General features: G+C 43.0%; 1 protein-coding gene across 9 annotated transcripts in view; it reads right to left on the bottom strand.

Annotated features, from left to right (window-relative positions):
* Positions 1-26,110, bottom strand: part of CASKIN2 (CASK interacting protein 2) — a 133,312-nt gene extending 107,202 nt beyond the window's left edge. For 4 of the 9 annotated variants that reach the window (XM_089536311.1, XM_089536341.1, XM_089536348.1 and 1 more), the window contains exons 1-2: positions 25,456-26,109; positions 9,947-10,573 (exon numbers count right to left, since the gene is read on the bottom strand). In XM_089536311.1, coding sequence (XP_089392437.1) covers positions 9,947-10,043 — 97 coding nt within the window. In that variant the 5' untranslated portion in view covers positions 10,044-10,573; positions 25,456-26,109. Of the gene's footprint in view, positions 1-9,946; positions 10,574-22,847; positions 22,909-25,455 lie in introns of those variants that run through there. The other 5 variants (XM_089536331.1, XM_089536356.1, XM_089536284.1 and 2 more) reach the window with 4 other exon arrangements.
* Positions 26,111-27,566: the final 1,456 nt, after the last annotated feature.

Here is a 27,566-nt window from a genome sequence, read left to right as displayed (position 1 = left end):
CGTGACCTCAGGATGTCAAAGGTCACATGAGATTTCAGCCGCCATTTTGAAAAACAAAATGGCGGCGCCCATGTAGGAGGCCTGGTGCAGCCCCTGGAGCACTCCAACAGGGCTCCAGGAGCTGCAGTAGGCCTGTAGCAGGCTCCACCTCGCTCTCCGCTCTCCTCCTCCTCCCTAAGAGCAGGGAAAGGAGGAGGAGGAAGCAGAAGGAGTGCAGAGCCAGGGAGAAAGGGAGCCAGAGCGGCAGCTGCAGCCACAGCAAGGCGAGAGGTCGGTTCATTGGGGGAGGGGGTTAGCTGGGTGTTCTTTCTGCAAACTTCCCTCTCAGCACCCTGTGGATTTTCTGGGTTGAAAGTGTGTGCATGCTTGCTGCAGTATATTTTCAATTGCATTGTAGTAATTTCCTTGCTTGTAACTTTATTCTTATTCTTATTTATTATTTTTACTTGCCCTGGGTGGTGTTTGTGCAAACTTCCCTCTCAGCACCCTGGGGATTTTCTGGGTTGAAACTGTGTGCATGCTTGCTGCAGTTTATTTTCAGTTGCATTGTAGTAATTTCCTTGCTTGTAACTTTATTCTTAGTATTATTTATTATTATTACTACTTGCCCTGGGTGTTCTTTGTGCAAAATCCCCTCTCAATGAGAAAGAGCAGGAGGAGGAGAAAGAGGAGGAGGAGGAGTGTGACTTTCCAAAGTGCATTTCTGTGTATTTTTGGTGCATTTATTGCTGAAAGGTCTGCTGTAACAATGATAGTAGTGGAGATGGTGATGATGCTTCGGTGGAAGCTCCGCCCTGTAGGGTGGAAGCTCCACCCCTGGCATGTGGCTCCGCCCCTGGAGGGTGGAAGCCCCACCCCCAGCATGCGGCTCCACCCCCCTGGCTTCGGCCCCCCAGTTGTCTGAGGGACAGCAACCTGGCCCCCGGCTCAAAAAGGTTGCCTACCCCTGGACTAGAAAGCTGGGCCAAAGCTAACAACATGAAATTCAACACGGAGAAATGTAAGGTACTGCACTTAGGGCAGAAAAATAAAATGCACAGATATAGGATGGGGGATACCTGGCTGAATGAGACTACATGTGAAAGGGATCTAGGAATCCAAGTGGACCACAAGTTGAACATGAGTCAACAATGCGATGCGGCACCTAAAAAGGACAATGCAATTTTAGGTTGCATCAATAGAAGTATAGTGTCTAGATCAAGAGAAGTAATAGTGCCACTATATTCTGCTTTGGTCAGGCCCCACTGAAATATTGTGTCCAGTTCTGGGCACCACAATTCAAATAGGACATTGAGAAACTGGAGCAGGGGTAGGCAACCTGCGGCCCGCGGGTCCGGCCCCAGCCCGGTCCTGCCGCCGATTGCCACTGGGGCCTTTGGCCTCTCGCGCGCAGGGGCAAGGGGGGCAATTGTCTATAGAAGCCTCAGAAACATGCATTTATGTTAACATTTTTTAAAAAATCAGCAAATTTTTTCGCGTGTCCTCCACTTTTTTAAAAAAAGTGTCCACCATTTGAAAATTTTGTCCTGCATTTGTCCCGGTTTATTTGTTTATTTAAATATTTTTTTAAAATTATTTAATTATTTATTTTTTGGCTTCGGCCCCCCCAGTTGTCTGAGGGACAGCAACCCGGCCCCTGGCTCAAAAAGGTTGCCTACCCCTGAACTGGAGGGTGTCCAAAGGAGGGCGACTAAAATGGTTAAAGGTCTGGAAACCATGTCCTATGAGGAACGACTTAGGGAGCTGGAGATGTTTAGCCTGGAGAAAGGAAGGTTAAGAGGTGATATGATAGCCCTGTTTAAATATTTGAAGAGATGTCATATTGAGGAGGGAGCAAGCTTGTTTTCTGCTGCTCCAGAGAACAGGACCCAGAACAATGGACACAAGCTACAGGAAAAGATTCTACCTCAACATTAGGAGGAACTTCTTGACAGTAAAGGCTGTTCGACAGTGGAACACACTCCCTCGGAGTGTAGTGGAGTCTCCTTCCTTGGAGATCTTTAAGCAGAGGCTGGATGGCCATCTGTCGTGCATGGCAGGGGGTTGGACTGGATGGCCCTTCCAACTCTACAATTCTATGATTCTATGATACCTCTTTAGCACATCTGAGACCTACAGAGAAGGATTGTGATACTCACCCCGTATATCCATTCTCAGTTTTCTTTTTTAGATCTACATAAAAAGAACCTATGAATTCTTTTCTTTGTTCCTAACTATTCCTCTCTTGTGAATAGGAGCATGTGTCCTAGACCAGGGAGTTCTTAAATATTTATAGTGCCATAGACCCTTTTGGCAGCCTGATGAAGCCTACGGACCCCTTCTCGGAATAATGTTTTTAAATGCATAAAATAAAACACTTAGAATTAGAAAGGAATCAAAGTGAAAATAAAGATATGATATGGCATCCTACACTGCAGTTACAGATTCATAAACTAGAGTTACAGATATGTAATTGCTTCATACTGAGATACAGTATGCTGCATATTCACAATCATGGCACTACTGCCATGATATGGCACTATCTCACCTTAAGCTCCAGGGAGCCACTCTATGGAATGGAGACTTGTTCAGTTGTGAAGTGGGGTGCTTCGTGATGATGTGGCCAGCCCCCAAAATGTGCTGCATTGAGAAGCACCACAGCTCAGTAACAGAAGAGGACTAGCCACATCATTCTGAAGCACCCCACTCTACCACTCCACAGAAGTCAACTGCATGGAGGTACTTCCTGGAGCTTGAGGTGGGAATGGGATTCCTTAGGTCATGTGTAGCTATGTTTATGTAGTTACAAATGTGATGCAGAATCTCAGCCATAATTTTCCCCCCATCCAAGTTGACAAAAACCCTGAAATCCATCTATGGACTCCAGATTAATAACTTATGTTCTATACCCTCTGTCAATGACCCGTGCTAGAGTTTACTTTGAGGAGGGAATGATATGCCAAAAAAGGCCCCAAACCTCATTCACTTTTCCTTCAGAAAGAGCCTACTTGAGTATCATTGTAAAAGATGCTAGTCTTCTGCACCATTTATTTGCCCCTGCTCTTGACAGCATGGTATCTATGTAAGTGGAAATATCCAAAGACACAGATTTGATCTCAGTTCCTGGTGCTGATTTCCTCCAGTATGGAGAGATTCTATCTGCATATTTTCATAATGCTGCAAACGCTTTTTGTTTATAACCACTGTGCTGCAAAAATACAACTGCAGACTAATTACTTTACAAAGAGCCTCTACAGTTTTTGCCTCTGTATTTTGTTTTGTTTTGAAATGCTCTTCCAAATCTTAATCGCTAAGATATTAAAATGTGCATACATTTCAATCAGACACACAAATAAACAATGAACTTTTATCCACAGGAGAGCAAGTTCTAGGTACAAAAGAAAGGGAGCATTTTAGTGTGACACAAAACATTTTTCCTTGTACCAAATATTGGACAATAATACTGAATACCTTACAATCATTAAATTAAATGGTACAGTGGAATTTCTTAAAATTAGACCTAATCTAAAGAATTTTACTCAAGTTTTTATCCAATTTGGCTGGATTTGTTCAGCTCACAATATGAAATTATAACATAATGCATCAATTTTATAATCAATCATCTTTTATTAAAGCAATGTCACAACTAAATATTCCCAAAAAAACCAAAACAAAAACAAAACAAGAACATTCTAACAAAAGAGTGATTATCCAGTTTATGTCAAAACCCAAATTCAGAAGAAGATGGAAAAAAGCAATGGAAAAGATCCTCAAAAGAGCTGAATACAACTGTCTGAAAGAAATAAAGTGCATGTAAATGTAGATTATAACTTCTTTAATTTACATGCCCAATGAAAGCAAGATTGACTTATTAATTAATTTATTTAGTGATGAACAAGTGCATTGCAATGGCCATTCAGTGTCCTTCCTTTCAGTACAAACCATGGAACAATTTCTGGAAATGCAAACGTCACAGTTGTCTCTATTTTTATTTTTAAAAAGCTACTATATTACACAAGATTCTTAAAGTAGCTGCTCCATCCAGATATTTTATGAGAGTGGGATCCTCCTGCGGCTGTATAGTTTGTTTCCAGCTGCTTCCTTGTATTAGAATGTGCTAAAATATAAATTCCCTTCTCAGTTTCAGTACACAAAGTAGCAATGGCTTTACATCACCAAACGGAAGTTCTACAATTGTTTTATGGCGAGTAGGTGTTGCAAGAGGCACAAGGGCACGCTCAGAAATCTCATCCAAAGTGGTATTTCTTGAGTTATTTGAGAAGCTTGGAATTTAGAACAATATATGATGCTAAAATGCCATCCTCCTGATAAAAGGCATCTCCCACAATGAACCGCATATCCCTGCTGCCACAGAACAGAATGAGTAGATCTCTCAGATCAAGCCTTCCCACAACCTGACATCATGGATGACACTCCATATCATTCCCAGAGAGTATGGCACATTGGTGTGCTATTTGGAGATAATGGGAATCCCAGATGGTGGGAGTCCAAGCAATTACATCTTTGGTGGTGGGGGGGGAGGATTAGTCTAGCCTCTTTCCACAATTGATTGGAAAACCAGAGATATTAGATGGGATAACATCCATTCACACACACAAACAATTGATTAACATCAAGCCAAGTGCGGAAAACTGAAAGAAGCCCAGCAAAAAAATTAATTGTATTTTATTAAGCATACAATTGAACTCTTCTAATATTGTGATTAGTTTAATTCCATTTTAATGTTCACCTTTTGTATGTTTCTGACTGTAATGTTCTTTTTAAATTGTACATCATCTTAAGTTCCAATTTTGGGAGAAAAGAGGGATACTGATAAATACAATGATGATAATTATGAATCCACTAGCATTTTTGAAGGTGAGCAAGCCACATGACCAGGTTCATGAAAGCAGCCCTTAATTTAATAATAATAATTTGTTTTATTTATATACCGCTATTCCAAAGATCATAGCGGTGAACAGCAAGTAAGCTAATTAGCAAGTAAGCTAATTTGCCCCCAACAGTCTGGGTACTCATTTTAGCGACCTCGGAAGGATGCAAGCCTGAGTCGAGCTTGGGCCCTTTTGCTGGTCTTGAACTCACAACCTTGTGGTCTTGAGTGAATGGCTGCAGTACAGGCATTTAACCACTGCGCCACCAGGGCTCCAACAGTTCAATGGCAGACCAAGAAACACTACAACATAGACTTGAGATTATGAGGCAGTTCAAGTCTTCCATCCCACAGTCTGGAACACGGCCAGCCCAAGATATTTTGCTGCCTAAAGTGGAGCACCTAATGGTGTTGCCCCCAACCAAAGCTAGCCAAATTATTGTGCCTCCCCCATCACTGTCAGTTAAAGCATAACGACACCAAATCAAATAACTAAACATTTGTTCCTTTACATGTTGTTGTTGCTGTTCTGTCCGACTTATGATGACTCTAAAGCAAACCTAACATGGGATTTTCTTGGCAAGATTTGTTCAGAGGAGCTTTGCCATTGCCTTCCCCTGAGGCTGAGAACATGTGACTTGCCCAAGGTCACCCAGCAGGTTTCATAGCCAAGCAAGGAATTGAACCCTCATCTCCAGAGTTGTAGTCCAAGATTCAAACTACTATGCCATGCTGGCTCTCTATCTGCTGCCAAAGGCAACTGCTGCTCCCTGCCTAATGGTAGGGCTGGTCCTGATCTCAAGACACATTTTACTTCTTCTTCCTTAAAAATTTGTACACTTCTGTGTGGCAGCTTTGCCAGACATTTAAGGACCGTATCAAGGGGGGTAGTGTTCTCAGAATACAAGTGAAACCTTTGACAAGTTTCAGAAAGACCCCCATTCTTGTGAGCCAGCTGAACTGAGCTCTCTCTTCCCCCTCAGAAAGGGCTTGCTAAATATTGTCCTTCTTTGAGGACAATTGTCACAGATTGCCTCCTCCTCCTCTTCTTCCTCCTCCCCACCCCCAGGAATCTTAAGGCTCAGACCTATTTTCCTCTCTACTTCTCCAGGGCTACTGTGTTCACCCCAGCCCAGCCAACTGGCCCATTGTTAACAAGTGCGTCCAGCCGAGAAAGTGATTGATCATCAGGGAGAAAGGCCAAAGCCCTGACGGGTCGTTTAACAATTTCAATTAAAGACCATGGCATTCAAACACTGACAGAGGAGAAGAAAGAAAGGAATGGGTTTTGTTGGGGTTTTTTTTCATTTAAAAAAGGGGGAATCTTCTGCTGCTACCACAGTGGGTGACAGCTCCTATGGCAATTTAGCAGGGTCAAAAGGGCTCTCCCCAGAGAAAGTGCAAGGTTTGAGAAAGAACCTCCTTTTTTCCTGGACTGGAATTAGCTAAAGCAGGGGAAACATCCCACTTCCTGGATGCAATGCACAGCTGCAGGATTAAACAAACTCTGCCACTCTTGCCTTCTGACAAAACATGGCCAGCAGTTACCACAAGGGAACCCAATAATAGGTGCCTGTGACCCATTTGTAGAACTACATTTTTCAAGCCAGGGTGCTGCTACAGAATATGCCCGTTGAATATTAAACTACATGTCCCCAAACTTCCCGTCGCTGGGTCTGGCGCTTGATTCTTGGTTACGTGCAGTGACTTTTTTTAGACACACACGATCCCCAAGGGCTAATCAGAGAGACGCAGCTCTGAATCCACTGAGACAGCAGAAGGACTCTTAGAGGGATTTTAAAAAACTCAGCATCTCGGCCTGTCACATGGAAAAACGCGCCTTAATGAGCGGCAAAATGCGGCAAACATGCTGTTCCCTCTGTGGCATTTTGGAGACGAGTGAGAATCATAATAAGAGATCAAGAACAGAAGGCCTTTGTGAGGAAGCAGGCCAAACCCTCACTCACAAAAAACGGTAGCCATGTCCATGATAAAGAATACAAGAGTGGGCAAAAAAGAAAGAGACACAACAAAGTGAAGCAACACTCCTCAGCTTGGTGCCTTCTGGATACTGAGTTGTAATTCAACAAAGCATGAGGGCACCAGTTTGGGAGAAATGCTGAGGTAGACCACAGTGCATCCTTAAACCACAATTCCTCTCTAAAGAGACCTTAGGTGTTGAGATGTTAGGCCCTGAAGGGCCAAACTTCTCAGTGGAAAAGAAGAACCACTGCTCCAACAAGACAGACATGTCTCAGCCAGAATGATCTTTTATCTCATAGGAAATGGTTTCATTTTCCCTTTAGTTGCCTTAGGTCTATATATAGCTAATGTCCCGAGAGATCATTTTTGTCCCACAAGAGTTGCTAATTCAGTATCTTGTCTCTTTGACCAGAACAGCAAAACATGTATAGATGTGATGTCAGCCACACACTGGAAAAACCCATCTTTCTCTTTTGCACCCAGTCCAGTGCTAGCCCAAGACAGTTCATATCTAAAGCTAGGAAAGTTTTTTTTTTTGGGGGGGGGGCACATGAAGCAGAAAAACCCACAAGCACTTCTCCACCACACACAACTGTAAAAAAAACAAAGGTAAAAAAATAGTAACTCTGAATAATTTGCTGCCCTTTCATGATATTGCAAGATACTGCAGCCAGGCTTACTTCACTCTGCCTAATACTAGGGCTGGCCACATCCCACCCTTTGCCAAACAGGTTCCTCTCTGTTTACAGCAATTCTCCTTCCTGGCAGATTATTTGAAAAGCTCACCCAAATCCTTTATATCTCTCACAAAACCATTAAGCAAAATCTTAGCTTTCTGTCTTCTCTGAGCCCACAGTTCCCTACTGGTACTCTCCAACGCAATCTGGCTTCTTGTGTCGAAAGCTACAGAAGGCTTCCCCAGCCATTGCTTTTGGGACAGAAAAAGCATCTGTTCTTTAAGCCCAATGCACTGACAATTCCCTACATCCTTTTCCCAATCAGAGTGAGCTTTTCAGCTTTTAACCCAGGCCCTTTATCTCTTCTCTTCCTTGTTTTCTTAATCTTCAGTCTGGCTATAGTTTAATGAATGCATGACCTCAAGCTCCTCTTACTCTCACCAAAAGCATTCCTTCTGATTAAAAGACAACAACCATCATGTTTTGTTTTAAGGAGGGATACACCACACAGACCCAGAGTCTCTACTATAGCTACAGCACAAACCTAAGAACATGGGCAAAAGAAAAGCAAGTGAGCAAAGCATCATATGACCCACTTATAGATGGAGCTACCTGCCAGAGCTCTTGAGGAAGAGCGCCATGGCAGCAAAGGCAAAGCTCCAACCAGCAGCCCTGGACATAAACTAAAAAGCAGGAAGGAGAAGTGGGAGGCTTCAAACTATGGCAGGTCATTTAGACAATGCCAAAGAAGGAAAATACATTACCAGCAAAGAAGGGCAAAAGAGGACACACATACATTTTGCAAATCTCAATTTTATGGGTCTAGATCAGTGATGGCGAACCTATGGCATGCGTGTCCTGAACGGGATCACGCTTCCTGTGAAGGACTCGGTACGCAGTCTGGGGGTGCTCCTTGACTCGTCGCTCCACCTCACATCACAGGTGGACACAACGGTCAGGAGCACCTGTTATCAGCTTCGGCTGATACGCCAGCTGCGTCCCTACCTGGGCCAGAGGGACCTTGAAATGGTAGTACATGCTCTGGTAACCTCTCGCCTGGATTTCTGCAAAGCGCTCTACATGGGGCAACCCTTGTACCATATCTGGAAGCTACAATTAGTGCAGAATATGGCAGCCAGACTGGTTACTGGCATACCCAGAGCCAGTCATATAACACCAGTGCTTAAAGATCTGCACTGGCTGCCTATTCGCTTCCGGGCGCAATACAAGGTGTTGGTTATTACCTATAAAGCCCTAAATGGCTTGGGCCCAGGATACCTTGAGGACCGCCTCTCCCCATACAATCCGCCCCGCACTCTCAGAACATCTGGGCAGCAGCTATTGAGGGTTCCAGGGGCCAGACTAGTCTCCACGTCTAGGAGAACTTTTACCATCTCGGCCCCGACCCTCTGGAATTCCCTGCCCATTGAGCTCCACTTGGCCACCTCCCTGGCCCAGTTCAAAAAGGGGCTGAAGACCTTTCTGTTCAAACTTGCATTCCCTGATACAGGCCCCAACTAGTTCCCCCACCCCATGTCTATGTCAGCAGTGGCAAGCTGGCTTGAATTGTTTTTAATGTATCTGTTTTTATTGTAATTGTATTTTATGATGTTGTACACCGCCCTGGTTATATAGAAGGGTGGTATATAAATAAAATTTTTATTTATTATTATTTAAATTGACTTGGACAGGATAGCATTTCAAAAGGAGGATTCCTTCAAAGGGAGGACAACCTATCCAACATTTGACTTGTAGATTTAAAAGTACTACTAGACATTCTTTCATTTATGGAAGTTGACTTATTTTTTAAGAGCTGCCCCTTATTCCAGACCACCCACCTGTTGTTTGTTTTTTGAGGTTTCAGAAAAAGAAAAAAAAATCAGAATGCAGTTGTTTAAAACACGGGTAAACAAGGTGTGATGAGTACATTCCTGTTTTTAAAGCAAGTAATATTTCCTGGTGGCTTCTAGGTGTACCATTTTCTTTCAAAACTCCTTAGAAACCTTAGGTGTGTGGTTCTTACACACTGTTGTCTACATGAAAAAGTGAGAAATTTTGCTCCCACTGTGTGGCAGCAGCAAGTGAAAAGCAAGGTTGGTGAAAACAACTGGAGGTACATGCAGTCTGGCAGGAATATGATGCCCAGTCTTGTCAGAAATGCTCCACCTAGAGGGCCCTGCACCTGAGTTATAGTACAAGTTTCACACTTGCCCTCTGCCTTGCTGGGGGTTCTTTAAGACATTCATGTTTGGTCTAATGGTTCAAAATGCTGGCCCAAAAATAAGCACAGCCTCACTCATTTGGCTGTATTAGACAAGAAGCATTTGCCAGGAACCACAATCATGATTGTGGCTCCATTGGTAGGTGTTGACTGACTATAAGAAATCCCTCCATTAAGATGTCATGATATACTTACTGCTTTTGGATGCCTTGATCTTAGCTACCAGCTTCTGCACATTAGATACATCCCCATTTTTCACAGCTTGGATCAGCTCCTGCTCTCGTCCCATCATGAATAAGGCCAGCTGTTCCTTGGATTTATGAAGCCATCAGGGTGCTCCGTGGATGCAGGTTCAAGATAACTCGTTAAGGTAAACTAGTTAAATATAACTCCACCGAAGGTGCAAGAGAAAAAAAACCCCAAAGGAACAAAAATATATATTCAGAAATACCAGTATGTTAAAAAAAAAGTCTCTATTAATGATGATAAATACTACTGGGAGTTACACTCCTCTAAAAGGGAAAGGTGATGAGGCAAAGCCTTGTTTAAAAAATGCAATCAATTAAATGGATGATAATTCCATACTTAGGGACTGAATCCCAGCTGTTGGGAGTCATCAAGAAGAAGAAAATAAGTTCATTAAAAAGTCCAGACACCACAAGGGGTTATATTCAGCCTTCCTTAGTAAATCAGGGTGACCCAATAAATCTCCAGATCTTCTGAGACATACACCAGGCCCTTCATGAGTGGGAAATATCCTCTGTCTTCAAGTCCACAGATCCAAATCTGTTAAAGCCAAGACTTGAACTGTTGTCCTGATACCTATGAACATAAAACACAGAATAAAATTACCAAAAGGCTGCTGACTCATTGGAATACTGTGGTAAAACATATTCTGGATTCCAGGAATAAATTGTGTAGATTTGCTTGTTTTCACTTCATTTATATGCTATGATTACATTGAAAATTGTGATTATAAAGATCAGAGACCAGAGATGGAAGGCTGAGCTGCACAAAATGAATAGGATACATTAGAGACCAAGGATGGAGAACACGAGAAAAAAAAATACTTAAGGGCCGTGATAAGATAGCTAGAGAGCACCAATATTAGGCTTCCAGAAGAAAAGGGATTCAATTCCCCTCTCAGCCATGGAAACCCACTGGGCTAATCAGACTTTTTCTGTCTAAGAGGAAGACAATGACAAACACCTCTAAATATATCTTGCCAAGGAAACTCTGTAACAGGGTCACCATAAGATGGAATCAACTTTAAGGCACTTAACAATAATGACAACGACATCATCATCATCAAGAACAACATACCTAAAATTCCAACAATTCTAAGCATACTTTTGTCCACCTGTTTTGTTTTATTTTGTTTTTGAAAGACTATAGCAGAATCACCTCACGCATTTTTCAGGAGGCATTTGTTGTTTTGCACTGCTAAAACCTTGTAGTGTAGAAACTTGTTTTGGGTACTAGAAACTTGCTAACAATTATGCAAACATTGAAAAATCCTGCAACTTGAACTTGCAAAAGGATCCAAGATAGAATGTCAATTATAATGTGTTCACAACCATATACATTTAGATCAGGGTGAACAAAGTGTGGTTTTTAGGGCTTCATGCAGCCCCAAGACCATTTTTATGTCCCCCCCCCTCGTCACAACTCTGCTCATTTTCTGGATTTAAAAAATAACTTGCTTCTTTCAGAAGCCTCCAGGATAAATTATTCACATTTTAAACAAGTTGCATTTCCCCTATGTACTGTTTAACATAAAAAAGGCATCCCGCCTATAGAGGCAAACTGTGTTGCCAGTTGAACACAAGTGATACATTCCGCCTCGCACTCTCAGGACATCTGGGCAGCAGCTACTGAAGGTGCCTGGGGCTAGATTGTCCTCCACCACAAGGAGGACATTTTCCACTGCTGCCCCAGCCCTTTGGAATACGCTGCCCACTGAGCTCCGCTCGACTACCACCCTGGCCCAATTCAGGAAGGATTTGAAGACCTTCCTGTTCCAACAGGCATTCCCCGATTAAAAATCCTGTGGGCCTCCCTCCTCTTTCGTGGCCAAGAGGAAGGGCTTTGGGGCTTTTTTGCCTATATTTTTTATTATTGTTTATATGTGATGTATTTTGGATTTTATTGTATGTATTGTTGTTTGAAATTTTATACTGTAAGCCGCCCTGATCGAAGGAAGGTGCGGGATATAAATAAAAACTTTATTTATTATTATTATTTATAATTGTGCTGGACACTGGCCATGCTGACTGGGAGATTATTGGAACTGTAGTCCAAATGGTGTGAATGTGTGTGTGCACACGCGCATGCATGCACACACTTTGTGTGTCACAGAATAATGTCCTCCAACAGAATGGCATACTGGGCTGGGAAGGACTAAAACCAATCTGTCAGACTGACTATTGCTCTTGCCACCCTCTCTCCCCATTTTCTGCTTGGGCTGTTATCTCATTTTACCTAATGCTAAGCCTGGCACTGGATGACAGTTGCCATCCAAAAGATCTGGAGAGGTCCAAGTTGCCACAGTAAATCTATAAAATGTGTAACAATGGGTACAAATGCAGAGTGGCCAAGGGATCTTCATACTGGATAAAGTTAGTTCATGCTATAAGGCAGAGGTGGATCCTCTTGAGGAAGGTGAATCTTCTTCCATCAAGTGAAAGACTTTAGGTGGCAGATGGTCTATCATGATTACTCCCTTAATCTGCTTCAACATATAAATTACTCTGGTTGCTGTGATATTGCCTCATATTTCTGTCAAACTAAATATTTCAAAATAATTTCTCAAACACAGCTTGCTGCTTACTTTATTTCTATCTTTAGTAACCTATATTCTATATCTCCCCTTCCCTCCCTCAAAGCTAAAGAAGGCTTGTCAGACTTCTCTGGGCTTGCACAATAGGTGGAGATCCTGAGATAAAACAAGTTATGTCAAGGTAAAAGAAAGGTGGTGGTGGAGAATCTACTCAGACTGGAAGAAATGGACATGGATTACCATATGTATTAAATCACTTCCATAATTACTATTATTACATTATTCTCCCACTCATGTTATTCACTTTGCCACCAAACAGTAAAAGGCTGTTCCGTGGAAGCTTTGCTGGTCTTTGACTGTAATAAAGTTATTGTATTGTATTGTTCCATGGAAGCAACAAATTCTGTTTTACACAACTGAGAGAGCTCATACCAAGCAATTTTTAAAACCACCCCTCTTCCAGGAAAAAGAACTATGGCTCTGAATAAAACATAATAAGAAGAGGCCTGGCTGGATCAGACCAAAGGTCTACAGAGTCCAATATTCTTTTCTCAAAGTGACCAATGAGAGATACCTATGAGAAGGAAAAAAGTAGCCTCCCCTACATGCTCTCTAGAAATGCATATTGAGAAGGATGTTACCTCTGGTTCTGGAGGGAGAGTGCATCCATTGTGACTAGTTACTATTAAGAAGCCTGCCTTCTTTGAAAGGAGGAAAGATGTGAAGCCCAAAGAATAGTGGCAATTCAGTGTGGCTTGAATCTTTCCATCTGCATCCAAGCAGTTGCATAAACTACTACAAAAAGCCCAGTGGTGGCTGGTGATTTCTATGTCAGTGGAACAGTGAAGCTCCTTTGTTTTTCACTCTGAACTTTAAAAGAGCCAAGTCAAAGCACTGAATATCAAAAACCTGTTACATTTCAAGCTAAAACTTGGAGTAGAAGCCACCAGCTGCCATAGCAAAAGGTCTGGTTTTTCTAGGTTCAGGTTACTTAGGGGCCACCATCTTTTCCACACCACTTTGTTTCATTAGATGCTACCAGCTAAGGAGAAGGGGATGTTGAAGCAAAGCAACTGTTGCTGCTACAGAGTACTGTATATCTGTCAGTGAAAGACTTACATCTTATCAGCCCTGTTACAGATCTTGAGAAGCAGATTTTCAGTGAGAATCCATACATCCACTCCTCCTCCTTTCTTTTCTTTATAATATAGGATGTTTGTCTTTACATACATAGCACACATACCAATTGGGAAACTGGATGTTTTAGACTACAATTCCTGTCATCCTTTACTGCTGACTGGGGGTGCTGGGAACTGACATATAAAATATAAATATAAAACTGACAGGAAGGACCTAGGTTCCCCAGTCCTGACTGATGTAAACCCATGTCACTGTCTACAGTAATAGCCATTTGGAGCTACTTCAGATGTGAAGAGCCAGGAGGAAAACAGGAAGCACAAAAATCCATTTGTTCCTGTCTTCATACCAGGTGATCACGCCTCAAATATCTTACCTCCTCCCTCTTCCTTACCCACCACCTTTCCAAAAGCTGCCCAAGAGTCTAATCATAATTCACATAAAGAGCAGGTATGAAACCATGCCACACAGTAGTACCATTTCAAATTGTGACATGATGGGTGGCAACAATGCATGTCCAAATGCTCATGCATTTTTTAAAAAAAAAACAACCTGTCTGCAGATTAAAACAAAAAATGACTAGTGTCAGAAAGAACTGGCTACACATAGGACTTCACTTATGTAACTTCTGGAAAAGCGCAACTATTCATACAATGCTTTTTACACTAGTTTAGTGTCTCAACAAGATTATGTCTGAAAGTGCCAATATTTCTTATGAGACGTGGTAAAGTATTTCACTCCACGTGGAGCTGTCTATTCCAGGAACAGCCTTGCTGCCTCTTCCATGTTTGTATGAAACAGAAAGAGTGATGAGCTCTGGAAGCATCATAGGACATGAGCTATAGCACAGGATGGGTGGGATGCATATGATTTTCCTCCTGAAATGGTTCCCCTGTTGTGTTCTTGCTGATCCCCCTGCACTATGCATACAGTTAATACATTTTATCAAATACAGTTTGCAGGCATGGCAAATCTTATTCATGTTTCAAAATTCAGGAACTGCATACTCAGCTAAAACAGAAGCAGCAGCAGCAACAACAAAACAAACCCCTACATCTACATGGAAAGGAATTACATAATAACAGATTGCCTGGACTGAACTCCCCCCCCCCCCCATATCACCTGAAGAAGAGTCCATTTTTCCAGCACTTCTTCTGTCCACCAAGTTTTTAAGGTATTGAAGCTGTCAAAGATGTTGTTTGGGGGACAGTTGGAAATTCCCTCTTTTCTAAGTAAAAAAGCTGTGTTTTTAGTTCACACACAGACAAGGTTTCAAGAATTATGAATTGAGAAAAAAACTGGTGTTCCGGACTCCTCAAGTAGTTTATGCAAATGTCACACAACAATGGCCTCATTTTTCTTCCCCATTTGTCTGGGTTTCATTACCATCAAAGAAGGAGTGAATATTTTAGAGGCATAAATAGAAACAAGGATTAGCTCAAGACTTTTTGTTGTCTAAGGTGAAGAATAGGAGGACATCCACTCCATATTTCATGTACAAAACCTGGGATGTAGCTAAAAGACTGAAGATACATCCACACCGTAAAACACTGGTTTGACATCACTTTAAGTGCAGTTGCTTGATACTATGGAATCCTGGGATCTGTAGTTTTACTAGGTCTTTAGCATTCTCTGTTGATCCCTCATAAAACTACAAATCCCAGGATTCTGTAGGGCAGACCCATGGCACTTAAAGTGGTGTCAAACTGTCTTATTTCTACAGTGTAGATGCACCCAAAGTCTCAACATGTTGCAATTCTTGCATTCTTCTCTCCTCTACATCCCCTCTATTGAGTATTACCAACTCTCTTTGTTTTTTGTAGAAAAGCTGACCAGATTGACAGCTGAGTCTTACTTTGGTTCTGGCACCTTGTAGCATTTTTGAAGGCAGGTGGCCAGCTTAGGCAGGGCATGTTACATGGCACATGCAGCTGTCATCTTCCAACACCTGCCTGCAGCACCTTGCCTGTTAGCACCTTCTGCCTGAAGCAGCTGCCTCACTCCAACAAATGCTAGAGCTGGCTTTGACTAGGAAAGAACCTGGGGTGAAGAGTTTTTAGGCTGCAGCTGCATACATTCTCACAAATGTAGATTCACTCAAGAAGTTCACTATCATCAGAATATGGCCTGTATTTGTGACAGAACCACCAGGGACTCAACCCCACAAGCGTTAGTTTAATATTGTGATAAACACAATACATTTCTGTGGATGGATAATTCACACACTTTCTTTAGATTTAGACAGACTGGAAGTCTCATGGGAGATGTATACTGTGCATCAGTTTCCCCTTTCCACTCTGTTCTCAATTAAAATACAAAGTAGCTGAGGGAGCCTGTGCCTGCTGGCATTGATAATAATGTAGGGGGAAGGGTTAAGGATGCTTAATGTTTTCTCTCGTTGCCTTCCTGCAAAAGTGAGTAATCCAAACCAATTACAGTCTAGAATTATGCAGGAATTAAATGAGGATACCAAAATCTGCAGAAACAAACATGTGTAGCAGTACTTTATTACACCTCTTACAACTGAATTGCAGGATTTACAATAGAATTTCTGCACATTTTTCCTTCTGCTCCTTTTCTCTCCTTCACCTGCCAGATACCAATATTGATTTTCAGAATTAGCTGGACTGAGCTACTGACTGAGACTTCAGACAGATTAAAGGAGGTAACTAACATATGGTCGTTCCCAGGCCGCTTCAGGTAATGAATGAGTTTTGAAGTGTCAGAGCAGCAGCATAAGCACTGAGAAACTAGAAAGGTGAAAATCCCACAAGACTTGCCAAACTAATCCCTCACTAGGGTGCTGGCTTTGGTTTATACAAAGTGAACAGGTGGAGGGGAAACCTATCTGGAAATCGCACCTCTTTGTTTCCTGGTACTGAGGTGTGTGCATGCTATTTGTAATTATCCACTAGTCAGAAGAAGGCACTCGGCAAGGCTTCAGAGCCATTCACTTCATTATTACTTCACACGGGTTTGAAACTATCTGTTGAAAACAGACTCTAAGCGTAACACCTGCCTGGGTGCCTTTTATATCAGTTTAGTAGCCCTACCTTGAAGGAAATCCATTACATGTCTTTGGACCGCTGAAACGTTAGACACTAGCACCAGACTTTTGCTACAAACCCCCCCCCCCCCCCCCAGTCTAAATCTGCACTGCAGAAATAATGCAGTTCGACACCACATTAACTGTCAGGGCTCAATGCTATGGAATTCTGGGATTTGTAGTTTTGTAAGATATGGTGCCACAACAAACTACAAATCCCAGGATTCCATAGCATTGAACCATGACAGTCTGAGCAGTGTCAATCTGCATTATTTCTGCAGTGCCAATTAGACCTCCAGCTACATTTCCAATCTAGTATATTTTTTATTTCCCAGATTAAATTGAATCCATGAAAACACTCAGAAATGAGGAAAAGGTCCCTCTTTTCAACTCCTTTCATGGAAGGATGAGATACAATTCTTGGAGAGACAGAGAAGGGCAGCTGCCTCAGGCATCTGATGCTGGAAGATGTAGGAGGAGAGAGCTACTCAGCCTATGTGGTGCCTCCTAAATTACACTGCTACCTTCAGATTTAGGGGAGGATGCTCTCCCATGGCTGAAGAATGATTCAACCACCAGTCCGTTTGGCTTTTGTACAATAGAATGGGAGCAGTGCACCATTTTGTTTGTTGATTGAAGCAGCAACATGGGATGGAGCAGTCCTGATAAACAGAGAGAGAGAAAGTGATCTCCCCATTGGGGCTCATTTACCAACTGAAGTCAAAGGAGCCTTTGCCATCCACTTTTCCATGTGGCAGTGGCCAATGGCCACAAAGTAGCAGTGGCCAGGACTGGGCCCTTTTGCCTCCTAAACAATGGAACATTAGGAAGGCTTCTCAACATGACTCTTCTCCTGCCTCCTGAAGGCAGTACATTCTTCCAGTTTTGCCAAGCTTTTATGTAAACATTCCAAACTTTCTGAGCCTGCTTTGTGCATTTATATATGAGCTTTTATTGTGATTTATAATTATTTGTTTATACAGTATACTGAGGATAAGGATTACGTGTAGGAAAATGGATCAAAATGTTTTAAGAAATAAGAAAGAGCTGGGCTTTTGGTATTTTTAATTATCAATGCTCTTTATCTCAGCTCATTCAAGAGAAAAGTTTGAAGTATGGGAACAGAAATATTCTTGTAGTTTTTGCCACAGTTCTCTTGGGTCCCTTCCCTAAGATTAGAAGTGACAATACGGAAAACAGCCGCCACAGAAACAGTTCTAATGCTGTGTTTAAATATGAAAAATATAACACAGCTCTGCAATCTGTTTTGCAGAACAGTGTTTTTTTAAATAAATAAATAAGGAGCATCCCTATGGGAAGCTTGACAATCTTCCTTTAATATAAGGGCTCAGGTTTACTTGTATCTGCTTAGTAGACCTCCTAAACACACAAATGCTCACAGAATGATAAAAGATAGCTATATGGAGAGCCACTATTGCCTTTCACCAAGATGTCAAACTGAGAAGAGTCTGACTGAGCATAACCTTCCCACGTTCATAACTAGGGGCCCATTCACACTGTACAATTATAGCACTATGATACCATTTTAATTGCCATGACAACATCCTATGGAATCCAGGGAGTAGTAGTTGAGGGAAGGACCTTTAGAATTCAGCAAGAGAGCCCTTCTTGTGCCTCAAGCAAAGTACAAACCCCAAGGCTTCATCCTATGGAATCATGTCAACTGAAGTGGAATAATAGTGCAATAATTCTATAATGTGAATGGACCCCTGTTCTCACACGTCTCATAATAAAGCCATCTTCTCTGCATTTATTGGGGAACATAAGCAAGAAAATGCTACTATGGAACGGGTATGGTGCCACAAGCCCTGCTTCCAATATTGTGCAAAAAGAATGCTGGACTAGATACATCTCTGGCCTGTTCCAGGCAGAGCTCTTCTTATATGCTTACACAGTTGATGTGGACAAATAAATGGCTAGAAGTCAACAATGACTAATCCCTGTTACTACCAGCAACTTAACCCTCTCCACTTTCCATTGCCACACAAATCCCCATTTCCTTTAAGAACTGACAAACCCAAGGATCCTCTGCTGTTTACAGCTTTTGCTTGGAGGGAATATTTTTTCAAAACATGCACAAAATTAACAGACAAATATGTTGCCTAAATTGCCAGTGTAGAAATTATAAAGCATAATCACTCTCACATCACACAAAATTCCCTAACAAGTGACCCAGCACTTAGAAAAGTTATATATTTTTTTCAGACAGTGAACAGCCTACTGGGGGATTCTGATTGTTACAGTCCAAAAAGCAGCTGTTCCAAAGCTCTTCTCAGACCATCTCCAGTGGTTCTCAGTCTTTTGTTACCCAGATGTTTTGGACCTAACTCTCAGAATTCCTGAGCACTAGCCATAGTGGCTGACACTTTGGGAGATGAAGTCCAAAACATCTGGAGGACCAAAGATTGAGAACCACTAGTTTAAAGTATCAATAGCTGATATACACAGCATATTCCCTTTCAGAGTTTAATCAGGCACACTGGGGGCGGGGGGTATTTTCCAGTGGTCTTGCATAGGAATAAAACTGAGCTCCAGCTCAAGTAGAATAATAATAATAATAATAATAATAATAATAATAATGTTTATTTAGATACCGCTTTTCCAAAGTAGATCAAAGCGGTGTACAACAGGAAGTACAATACAAAGTAAAACAAACAAACAAACAAACATAACAGGCCTCTCTCCCCCTCAAGATGGTGGCTGAAGGGAGGGCTTTTCTTCTTCAGGCAGGCAGTTGGAGCTAGCCTGCCTCTCTCCCCTCAAGATGGTGGCTGAAGGGAGGGCTTTTCTTCTTCAGGCAGGCAGTTGGAGCTAGCCTGCCTCTCTCCCCTCAAGATGGTGGCTGAAGGGAGGGCTTTTTCTTCTTCCAGGCAGGCAGTTGGAGCTAGAATCAGAAATAAATTTGACTCATGGAGAAGTAAAGAGGAGTCTTTAACTTAAAGGAACTTTGTATAGCTGCACAAATGTACATGAATTTGACTCTCCAAAGCAATTCCATACTCCAGTAAGAGCAAGGGTGGAGACCTCAATTGACTGAGCCACTTGTCCCATCACCAGCCTGTGCGATGCTTTGAGAGAGAATAGTCGGGAATCCAAGAAGGCACTTGATCACAACTCCATTGTCTCTCAGAAGCCACTTTGTTATAACACGATTGTCTTCGAGGACAGAGCTCATATTGAGCTGTGCATGCAATAAAACAACTCTGCTTTTAGACAATCAAGAGACACATACCTCATACCTGAATTAACGTTGAGATGAATGCATATGAGTAGTCAACAAAGAATGCACATTCAGATGCACTGATGATAAATGGGAGTGGGTGGGTAGGGGTGAATACAAAATTATGTCATAGCTTGATTATAAGATATTCTGCCATGAGATGCAAACTAAATACCCATAAGCTGTATAACAAAGAGGACATCTGGCAACGGCAAGGAAGCTCCACACAATAGAGGAGAATAATACGGTATTTAGAAGTAGAAGTTACAGTTGTGAGAGAGTGAGGAGTGGAAAATCACCACTAGGAACTGACTCAAGCATGATTAACAGTCACCTTCAGATTAAGAAAGTTTGGGTGATAGGGGTCCTATTTAGACATGATTCAACATATACATGGACACACTTGACTGCCTGTTGTTGACCTATACATCAGATGTGCTGCCTCACTGAAATTTGAGACTTAATCTATTTTATGTGCTGGTAATTTTTCCAGATCAGAACATTGGGAAGGGATAAGTAAGTATTGGCAGCAGGGTTATGCAGAGAGATGGTAAGGAAATACTGGGCATTACAGGAAATTGCACAGTTCTCCAGGACCATAGCCCTTCAGGACCAGGACCATGTTGCATAGCCCTCCAGGTCCCCAAATAAGATTCTTATCTAATAAAACATGTTTTTAAAAATATTTTAAAATCATTTAAAAATAAATAAATAAAATTAACAAACAATATTCCAGTCCACACCAAGACTATAAAGTAGTTTGAGCAAAACCTATGGGGGGTTGAAACATATGGAGCAACTTTCACAAAAAGTCTCAAAATCAAAATACTGAATTATCACTGTGTGCCAATGCACCACAAGACACCTGCATCTGAGCACCCTGGAGACTGTGTTTAACACTTGTACACCGAGACCAAAGATGAGGCCACCTGATGCCCTGTGTTTATGAGCTTTGCTTTTTATATAGTGTTAGCACTGCCCATCTCCAGGACAACCACCCTGCTACAGTCAGGAAGAGGAATGAATTGCTTATCCAGGTGAAACAAGAACAAGAACAGGCTGCTTATAGGCAGCTGCTTAGTACATTATGTTGTTGTAATACAGCAGAAAAACAAACCTAAGTGGGAGCAATGGGCTTGGAACAGGGACAGGAGATCCTGGAGATCTCATAGTCAATGTATCTGGGACTACGTATGATTTGGATGCAGAGAATTCAGTGGGTGAAGGATGGAGGCACAGTGGTAGAGCACGTAATTGACATGTAGAAAATTCTATCCTTGGTGACTCCAGCTGAACAAGATGAGCCTGCAGATAATATAGCCCTCCTATACTTGTGGCTCTGGAAAGCTGCGGCCAGCCAGAGTAGGTAATGTTGAACTAAAAGGAGAAATAGCTCGAACTAGAATAAGGTGGCTGCCTATGGTCAGGAGTACCATTGATCCTCATTGTCATAAGGAGCATGATTTCACAGGTGAACAGCACACTTTTGGGAAAGCTACTTTTTGGACATTATCTCTTGTATATTTATTAATCTATATTTTGCACTTGGGACAAACAAAATTAAAACAAATGCCGACAGAGAATGCCTTCTTCTCACCACCCAGTCATTAGAGCCCTGTTCTGTATGTCTGGGTTAAGGGAAAGGGGTCCCAAGTTGGAAAGTGAAACCAACAGTCTTGAATTCTGGCCTGTTTTATTTTAGAAGTCAACCACTATAATCAGGAGAGGGCTAGTGATCCCTCAATGGCTATTTCTGACATGGCACAGCCCATCTCATTTTCTCAAACTATCCAAACACCTAAATAGTTATCCATTCTCCTGCAAATCTTCGGGTGCAGTATGTGTGGGTTCCTTCTTCCCTCATCCCCTTGCCTGTTATAATCCAGATGCAATGAATACCTCTTGAGGCTGTTGATTTACGTATAAATGATAAGAGGTTAGAAAGCTATAGAATTTTGGAAGCAGTCCCTAGGACCCTTTCCAGAGCTTCAGGAAACAGTTGCTTTTTTTGGACTACAATAGCTAACTGTAGGAATCTTGGGCATGTTACAGACCGCCCAGAAGGGGCGGTCTGCCACCGCCTTCATTTGCAGTGTGGAGGAGCCCCAGCGTCCAAACCGCGAGGCTCCCCCGCGCTGCAAATAAGAAGCGTCAAAATGGCACTTCTCTTTGCGGCGTGGATATGACGCCGCGAGGTGCCAATGGTGCACTTGCAGCGTCATATGCGCTGCATAACGTGCGGACGCAGTGCATCCGCTACGTAAAGATGGTGGCCCCCATGTGGAACGGGGGCCGCCATTTTGTACAGACTTGGTCCGTATTAGGGTTAGGGGCGTCCTTTCTAACCCTAATACGGACCCAGTCCATACTATAGGCCCGTTTGTAATGGGCCATAGTCTAAAAGAGAGAAAAACTTTTCCAAGGCTCTGCAGAGAATCCTACTTCAACCCAAAGATCAGTTCCAAAATTCTACAGTCCTATTATTATTTATTAATATTAACCTTTATTTATAAAGTGCTGTAAATTTACACAGCGCTGTACATACAATCTTTTTAATTGGATGGTTCCCTGCCCTCAGGGAACTATGTCTATGTCTGACAAAGACATATGTCTTATCCTATGTGTGAGAGAGAGCCAGTGTGTTGTAATGGTTTGATTGTTGGACTATGATTCTGGAGACCAGAGTTTGAATCTTGGCTGAGCCATGAAATCCATGGCGTGACCTTCAGTAAGTCATATTCTCACAGCCTCCGAGAATGACAAGGCAAACCCCTACTGAAAAAAATGTGCTGAGAAAACCCAGTGATACTTGACATGTAGAAAGGTTTGCCTCAGGGTTGCCATAAATGGGACAACAACTTGAAGGCACACAACAACAACAACAAATGCTAACCTTGTAGGTGAAGGTCACCAGTTGGACAAGGACAAACAGAGAGCATAGGAGCTAATGATCCCACTAAATCAAAGCAAAAGAAATGGAGGATTGTTCACAGTGGGTTATATTGGTACTCCACCTTGATCAGAATAGGGATACACATCTGGTGTAGCCTTGAGATGCGATACCTTCCACACCCCAACTGGAATGTGGACCAAAGGATAAAGAGATAGTAAACACCTCTCTTCACCAGAGAACTCTAATCTTTCCAATTCAGGGCTTTACCTGCTGAACTCAAATATCTGAAACATTCCTTCTTCAAACAACTTGGAAAGGATAAGGAAGAGGAGGAGGAGAAGGGGTTGAGTGGAGGTGAGGGGGGGAGTAGGATTATGTAAGAGGAAGCCTAAAGATGCTGAACTACAGTTATTAAAAATACCAGCCCTGTAGGGAAAGGCGAAAGAAACACTCCCTCAGCAGGAAAACAAAGCTCAGAGCAAAGGTTATTTACGAGGAGGATGGAGGGCAACCTTTGACTCACAACAGCAAACATTTCAGCTATATCATTTTTCACGCATACATCTCTCTCTCTCTCTCTCTCTCTCTCTCACACACACACACACACACACACACACACACACACACACACGAGAGTCACAAACTCCTAAGGCTCCCAGGCTGCATCCTCACTGCACAATCCAGTTTGACATCACTTTAACTACCAATGCCCAATGCTATGGAATCCTGGGAATTGGAGTTTGTTGCGTCACCAGCGCTCTCTGATAGAGAAGGCTGAATATCTCACAAAACTACGGCTCCATATCATTGAGCCATGGCAGTGAAAGCAGTATCAAACTGGATTATTCTCTCAGTGTGGATGCAGCCCTAGAGGCTGGCCAACATTTACCATATATACTCGACTATAAGTCAACCTCATGTATAAGTTGAGGGCAGGTTTTGGGGCCAAAATTATGGATTTTTATATGACCCATGGATAAGTCGAGGGTAAAACCTAGGGTCATTTAACAAAGGAACTAAGCGATTAAGAAAAGGAAATGATGCCAACGAACTTACAAAATTCCAGCAGGCATAATGGTTTCTGCTCACCTTAAAGGCTGGATGGATGAGAGAGGAGGGGGAGGGCAGCACTTCCAGAACACATTACACTCTTGAGTTTCACCAGGGAATGGTTCCTTTTAAAATAAGAGTTCAAATACAGCGCATACATTGACTTGTGGATAAGTTGACTTAGTTTATTTGGGGTCAATTTTTTGACTCAAATTTCTAGACTTATACATGAGTATATACAGTTACCTTGCTCTCTCTTTTCAGGAGCGGGGAAAACCCCAAACAAACTGGGAACAGGACTGTGCTTTATTTTTAACTTGCACCCAGAGGCTGCCAAGAGAGCGAGTAAAGAAAGAAACCAAAGCGGGGAGAAGGAATGTATGGGAAGAAGAGACATCTAATCCTCACCAGTGGAAAGAAAGAAAAGAAAAGCAATCACATTCAGGATCAACTGGGGGGGGGGAGGCATTCCAGACCCAGCAGTGTATTTATGAATACGCAGCCCTTGGCCCATGCAACTTCTCAAAAATTCTATTATTATTATTATTATTATTATTATTATTATTATTATTATTATTATTATTATTCTTAAAGCCAAACAGCAAGGACCGTGCCAGCAGCAACCAAGTAGGCAGCTCCCCACCGTCTCCCCAAAGCTGCTCCGAGTGCCTTGGGGAAAGCCAACTTCTCAACCAGCAAATGGACAAGAGAAGGGGAAAAGTTTCCAAAAAAGGAGAAGCAAAAGGTCGGGGTGGGCCCTCCTTTTCCAGGACCCGTCCTCCATTCCCACCTTCTGCCCAGGAGGAAGTTAGTCCAAGAGGCCCTCCCTTTTGAGCAGGACTAAGCGGTAGGGCTTTCTCTTTCTATGAGAGTTTTGAACTTGTAGCCATGCCCTCCTCCATTTTGCATGAAGGTCCTACAGTTTACGGTACAGATAGATTCTGTGAGGTTTTTTGAGCTTTTAGGCATGCCCTCCTTTTTCCCTGAAGGTCCTACATTTTCTGGTATATATCTCTGTGAGAGTTCTGAGCTTTTACTCATGCCCTCCATTTATCACGAAGGTCCTACATTTTCTCCTCTACATCTCCGTGAGCGTTTTGAGCTTTTAGTCATGTCCTCCATTTTTTCTGGAAGGTCCTACATTTCGTGGGGCCTTGTCCTCTTGTGAGGTGAGGCCATCCGGATCCCCCTGGATGAGAGAGAATGAAGAAAGCCTTTGGGAGGCGAAGGCTTGGAAAGAGATTCCCGCTCCTTCCCTTTGCAGGCATCCGCACTGGAGAAATATTCCGGGTTGACCCCGCTTTTACGGGGCTGCGGAGTTCTGGGAAGGGTAGTTTGTTGTGGCCCCAGAGCGGGGCTCTGAGAAAGGACTCCCTGAGAGGAGAGCAAAGCCCTGGTGCCACAACGAGCGACCATTCCCCCAGAACGCGGGCTCAAACCGGGATATTTCTCCAGTGCGGATGCAAGCCCTTGCCTCCAACCTTCCCTGGCAGAGGGAGCAACACAAAACAAAACACATAAACACAAACAGACTGACTTTCCCCATCGCGCAACTCACCTCACCAGGAAGACCTTACATTCTCAGCCCAGGCAAAGTTGCAGCTCCAAAAGAGAGGAGACTGGCTGAGCCCCCGGCCGAGAGAGGCGTCCCTTCCAGGCTCAGCCCAGATGGGGAGGGAGGGAGGGAGGGAGGGAGGAAAGCCCGTCCCCCAAGGGCTCGCCGCCCCCCGCTTTCCCTCACACCCACCCCAGAAAGGGCTATTATTATTATTATTATTATTATTATTATTATTATTATTATTAACCCTTTCCCAGTCAAAGGGAGGCGGGAAAAGGAAAGGGGTGTGAGTGAAAGAGTCCTTTCTTTCTTTCTTTCTTTCTTTCTTTCTTTCCCAACCAAGTCTAAGGAACCTGAGCCTTCAAGCGGAGGCAAGCTGGCCGGCTCCCCCACCTCTTCCTTCTCCTCCTCCTCCTCTTCTTCTCCTCCCTTTCCAGCTTTTGCATTCTTTTGCTTCCCACTGGAAATGGACGCGGCTGCAAAGTCACCACCTCCAATTCCTCCTCCTCTTCTTCTTCTTGGCTTCCCACCCCCGAAAACCCGGCAAACTAGGACTCCCTCCCTCTCAGTCTCAGTCTCAGTCCCTCTTTCTTTCTCTCTGCAGGAAATCCCTCCCAGAGCCTGGGTCTTCTTCTCTCCTGATTGGGAAACTGGGGGGGAAGGAGGACAGGGCGAGCTGGGCAGGGCCAAAGGGAGCCACAAGAAGAGTCCCTAGTCCCGGCTGCCACTCCAGGGATAGAGGTTGGTGTGTTCATGGTTTAAAGGGTTAAGGCCCCCCTTTCCCGCCTTTTTTGGCGGGGGAGTGTTTGGGGAATGTGTTACCTGAGCCATTCAAAAGCATGTGCGCACAGGTAAAACAAGGCCCGGGTGGAGCAGCAGGAGAGGCACTAGGGAAACTCTTGGCTTTTCTTTCTTTCCTCTTTCCCCCCTTCTTTCTTCCCTTCCCCGCTCCTTTCTCTTGTCCAAGTTGACCAGACTTCCTCACCCCCCCCCCCAGGAGGAGGCACCGCAAAAAATGGAGGGAAACACTCCCCCAGAAACAGCAGGAAATGGAGGGCATGCCCCCCCCCCCAGGAAAGCTCGAAACACCCCAAGGAAAACAAACCTATGCTCCTTCGTCATGCTGGGAAATGGAGTATGTTGGCCAGGGTGGTTTGAGAATGTCACTTCAAATCCTAGCTTGGCCATGGAAACCCATTGGATGACCTTGGGCAAGTCACACTCTCTCAGCCTCAGAGGAGAGCAAAGGCAAACCCTCTCTCTGAAGAAACATGGCCAAGAAAATCCCATGATAGGGTCACCTTTATTGGTATTGCAGTGTGCCTTTAAGTCATTCCTGACCCTATCATTAGGTTTTCTCAGCAAGATTTGTTTACAGGAGGTTTGCCACTGCCTTCCCCTGAGGCTGAGAGAGTGTGACTTGCCTAAGGTCAACCAATGGGTTTCATGGCCAAGCTGGCAATCGAACTCTGCTCGCCTTAGGGTTGCCATAAGTCAGAAACAATTTGGAAGACACACCACCACCATGCCACAACAACAAGCTTGGCCAAGTGAAGTGGCAGGGCATGATTTGTTAAACTGATGAGAAAAGAAGGAAGGTCAGAGAGGTCTCACAGGTGTCCCTTAGGGCAATAGTTCTCAAATGGTGGAGCTGGACCCCGGGGGAAGGTGCAAGGCTTGCTCAAGGTGGGCACAAGACCGGGAGACCTGGTCACATGTATATTCATGTGATGTGTTATGTTACTTCTACCTCCCATTTTAATTCTATTTTACTTCCCATGGTAACTATTTTACACATTTCTGTTTGATTGTGTAAACACTTTTATTCTTACCTGTTTATTTGTATATCTTTCAGTACAGATTGTATATTTTTAGATATGTATAGTCTGTATATAAGCTCTGCATGTTGTTTAGGCTATTCATACGGATATATATTGTATTGTGGTTATTGCACTTAGTGCACTATATTAACATTTTATGTATGTGTGTGTGGCATTGCTTGTATTACTATGTTTTGAGTATTTTGAAATGGCCCTCGGGCTATTCAGTAAACTTGTTTGTGTTTGTATATTCATGTATATTCACACTAAGTGTGGTAAACACACAAAGTA

Source organism: Sceloporus occidentalis, unplaced genomic scaffold (assembly GCF_023333645.1).
Source record: "Sceloporus occidentalis isolate IW3139 unplaced genomic scaffold, rSceOcc1.0.p SCAF_1, whole genome shotgun sequence".
Classification (NCBI taxonomy): Eukaryota; Metazoa; Chordata; class Lepidosauria; order Squamata; family Phrynosomatidae; genus Sceloporus; species Sceloporus occidentalis.
Note: the sequence above shows the minus strand (reverse complement) of the source record. Positions and strands in the feature narration are given on the sequence as shown.